General features: G+C 33.9%; 1 protein-coding gene across 1 annotated transcript; it reads left to right on the top strand.

The window, feature by feature from the left end:
* Positions 1-792: 792 nt before the first annotated feature.
* Positions 793-2907, top strand: LOC114284217 (RING-H2 finger protein ATL52). Its single transcript, XM_028227121.2, has one exon. It carries the CDS (start codon positions 1200-1202, stop codon positions 2349-2351), a length of 1152 nt encoding a protein of 383 aa, XP_028082922.2. The 5' UTR covers positions 793-1199; the 3' UTR covers positions 2352-2907.
* Positions 2908-3579: the final 672 nt, after the last annotated feature.

The following is a 3579-nucleotide window of genomic DNA, read 5'->3' as shown; positions in this document are numbered from 1 at the left end:
TATTTTAAGATTTGTTGAGTATATTATATCTATAAAAAATCAAATTGATCGGATATCAGAAAGCATGTGTTCGGAAAACTGTTTATTAATTTATTTTTTTTAAAATGGTTTTAGTTTGATAATCCAAACACATGCTTTCTGATATCCGATCAATTTGATTTTTTACAGATATGATATACTCAACAAATCTTAAAATATGAACGGTTTGGATCATTGAAATTGGGCTTAAAAGTGAGCTCAATAACCCAACAAGTAGGAAGTCAAGGAGAAAAGTCAAGAAGATGATCTTGATTCGTAGGGATATACAACAATACTATTTATATTAATAAATTCTAGGGTAAATTACAGTTTGCCCTTTTATGTTTGGTAATTTTTTCATTTTGGTCCTTTAAATTTATTTTTTTTCACTCTGACCCTTCATATTTCATTTTTTTTTCCACTTTACTCTCAAAACTAATTTTTATTATGTGATATAAAAATATTTTATTATATACCTCTAACATAAACTTAATTTTAATATAATAATATATTTTTATGTGACAGTTATTGTGACATTTTTTATCTAATTTTGAATAGAAATTAACTTTAGGAGTAAAGTAAAAAAAAACTTGATATATCATAGGTCAAAGTGAAAAAAAAAAAAAACTTGAATAATCAAAATGAGAAAGTGACTACATATAAGGGACAAAATATAATTTATTCTAAATTGGTCATTTTTTTTCTTGATTTTTATTGAATGCCTTGACAGATATTATGAATTGAATAATTCACCCAATATGAAAAATTAAAGAGGAAAATTGATGGCAACTATAGGGACTAGATTGATGAGATTAGCAATGTGATATGATACTAAGAAATATTTAATAATTTTCCAAAGTAGAGGCCAACCCTTACGTTAACGCGTAAATGACTTACTAAAGTCTTTTTGTTTGACTTGTACAAACCCAAACAAAAATAAGGAAACCACCCAGTAAACTTCCCAAGTCTTTCACTGATGCTGACAAATCTCCCAATTATACAATCAAATCAAAGCATAAACAATCAAACCCAACTTGTCAATTTCCATCAATTCAACCCACACCATGTGGTGAAAGGCTTATCTGATTAATTTTCTTTAGTTTTTTCCATTTCTCTCTCTTCATGTACAAGGTATCAATCTCTCTCCCCTGTTCTCTGTTTCTACCCTTGTTTCTGTGATTATGGCAATTCGTCACAGAAAACAACTGGGTATTGTCATAAGATGTCCAGATTGTTCCTATTCTGCTCCTGCACCTGATGATCAGTATCCTCCTCCTCCTCCTCCTCCTCCTCCTCCTTTCAAAAAACCCCATCATTTTTCACCAACTTTTATTGTCCTGATCGGTGTTTTTGGTTCTGCTATCCTTCTAGTTAGCTTTCTCATATTTCTTAAGATATACTACTCGAAAAATTCTCGGAGGCGAAATCAGGCAATGTTTGACGATGATGATCATGAAGATTTTGTGGATGAGAATCATGGTCCTATTATAGATCATCCCATTTGGTACATCAACACAATTGGTCTCCAACAGTCCGTGATCGATTCGATTGCAGTGTTTAAATACAAAAAAGATCAAGGGTTGATTGAAGGAACAGACTGCTCTGTTTGCTTGAGTGAGTTTCAAGAGGACGAGACTCTTCGACTTTTGCCAAAGTGTAGTCATGCTTTTCACATCCCCTGTATTGATGCTTGGTTGAGATCACATCAAAACTGCCCATTGTGTCGTGCTCCGATAGTCACCGATGGGAATAGGGTTGATCCGAGTGAATCAGACCCAAATTTGAATAATTTGGGGGGGCCAAGGGAGGCGAACCCGGTAGAGAATTTAGAGAATTTTGATCAGGAGAGTAGTGAAATTTCAGTTGAAACAGAGAATTTTGGTGGATTGCCAAGTGAAGAAAGAACAGTTTCTGAGATTATAACAAAAGATTCGCTGTTTTTCAACATGAATAATTTTGATTCCCGGGTACTAAGTGATTTGGCAGATCATCGAGCAACAGTAGAGAATGAATTGCAACCAGTGAGAAGATCAATTTCAATGGATGAGTTATCTGCTTCAAAGATTTATGTTGCTCTGGCTAACATTCCTCAGGTGGGACTTGAAGGGTGTTCGAGTACACGATCAGTACAATTGAAAAAACCCAATTCAGACAAGGTTGTTTCTAAGGGAGTGAATAAGAATTCAAGCATGTCTAGATTGAAGAAGAGTTGTTCGGTAGACTGTTCTTTGCAAATGGGGCATGTTGCAATGAAGAGGTCATTTTCGTCCGGTGGAAAGTTTGACTCACCCTGGAGGTACACCAGAAGCCAGGACTCAATGATACCATTGTGAAGAACATGAAATGTATTGTTTGCTCAATTTTTTTGACATTTAAAGGTCAAATTGAGGCTGGTTTTGGAAGAGCTGATTTGGGAAGATGGCTCTCGAAATTGCAAAATGGTCCGAGTGTGTGTGCAGGGTTTCGTTCTCTATCCCCAACAAGGAACTGGCCAATTGGGGTTTTCTTGTAAGGTGTTCAAGTTGGGATGTGGTGTAAGGTTTCTTGAGGTGTATTTTCACCGCAGAAATCACTAAATTTTATCGCATTTTTGCTTTCACTTTGTTATTTTTCCTTGCAAAATAAATGCTCTTTTGGGTTGGTTATAATAATTTATGCTTGTTCACAGTGTCTGATATTCAGTGAACTACGGACAGTTCTAGTGCACCAAGGGCTAGATGTATGTAGTCTTATCCAAGTATGGAAAGGTTGTTTGCTTGTCATTTGATAAAATCTCTGTATATTGTTTACTGCTCTGTAAAGATGTGAACAATAGTGTTTGTAGCTTGCTGAATTGATATAAATCACCAGAATGTATGTATTATTTATAAATGAATTTTGTTCTCCGAAGGTACTGGGCAATTAGGCTTTTCTTATGCCATGTTTGGATCTTGATAATTGCAATAGGCACAAAGATTGGCAGTCAGGAGATTTTTTCTGGGTAATTAAGCAGTGAGGAAATTACCTATGCAAATAGATTGGTTTAAGACAATGAAGTTATCATAAATAATAGGTTTTAGAACTCTCCATGGGTTTCTACAGACTCAGCACACAGATTGCAAAGATTTACGTGTAAATTATCATAAATTTTACTCAACAACACTATTATAGTGAGTAAAAAATTGGGTACCGATATTTTAAATACCAGATGCTATGTTACTAATGCATTAATATATAAATAAAAAATTCAACATTTGCTAACTAAAATATTTTTTTTGTCACCGCAATCTTTGTTCCCACAGTGTAGCTGGTTCAAGGTAGCTTTTTTAATTAATTAATTATTATTATTTTTTGGTGAACTATCCATGGGCTACTTTAGACTAATTAAGGATACACATGGATCATGATGTATCCACAATTGAGTGCTTTCATTACAGTAGTGCTAGATAGACAAGCCTCAGAGCAACTCTCATAGTATAAAGATAGATACTTTAGAAGTCGTAGGCACACAAAATTTAAAATATATATATATATATATATATGTATAAGGGGCATAAATGCTCTTGGGATATTTTGAGAACA

This window comes from Camellia sinensis, chromosome 1, assembly GCF_055761805.1.
Source record: "Camellia sinensis isolate YWXY chromosome 1, ASM5576180v1, whole genome shotgun sequence".
Taxonomy (NCBI): Eukaryota; Viridiplantae; Streptophyta; class Magnoliopsida; order Ericales; family Theaceae; genus Camellia; species Camellia sinensis.
The sequence above is the reverse complement of the archived record's forward strand: the minus strand, read 5'-3'. Positions and strand labels throughout refer to the sequence as shown.

Excerpts from the sequence above, each read along its gene's own strand:
- LOC114284217 (XM_028227121.2), top strand. The coding sequence starts at position 1,200 with ATGGCAATTCGTCACAGAAAACAACTGGGTATTGTCATAAGATGTCCA.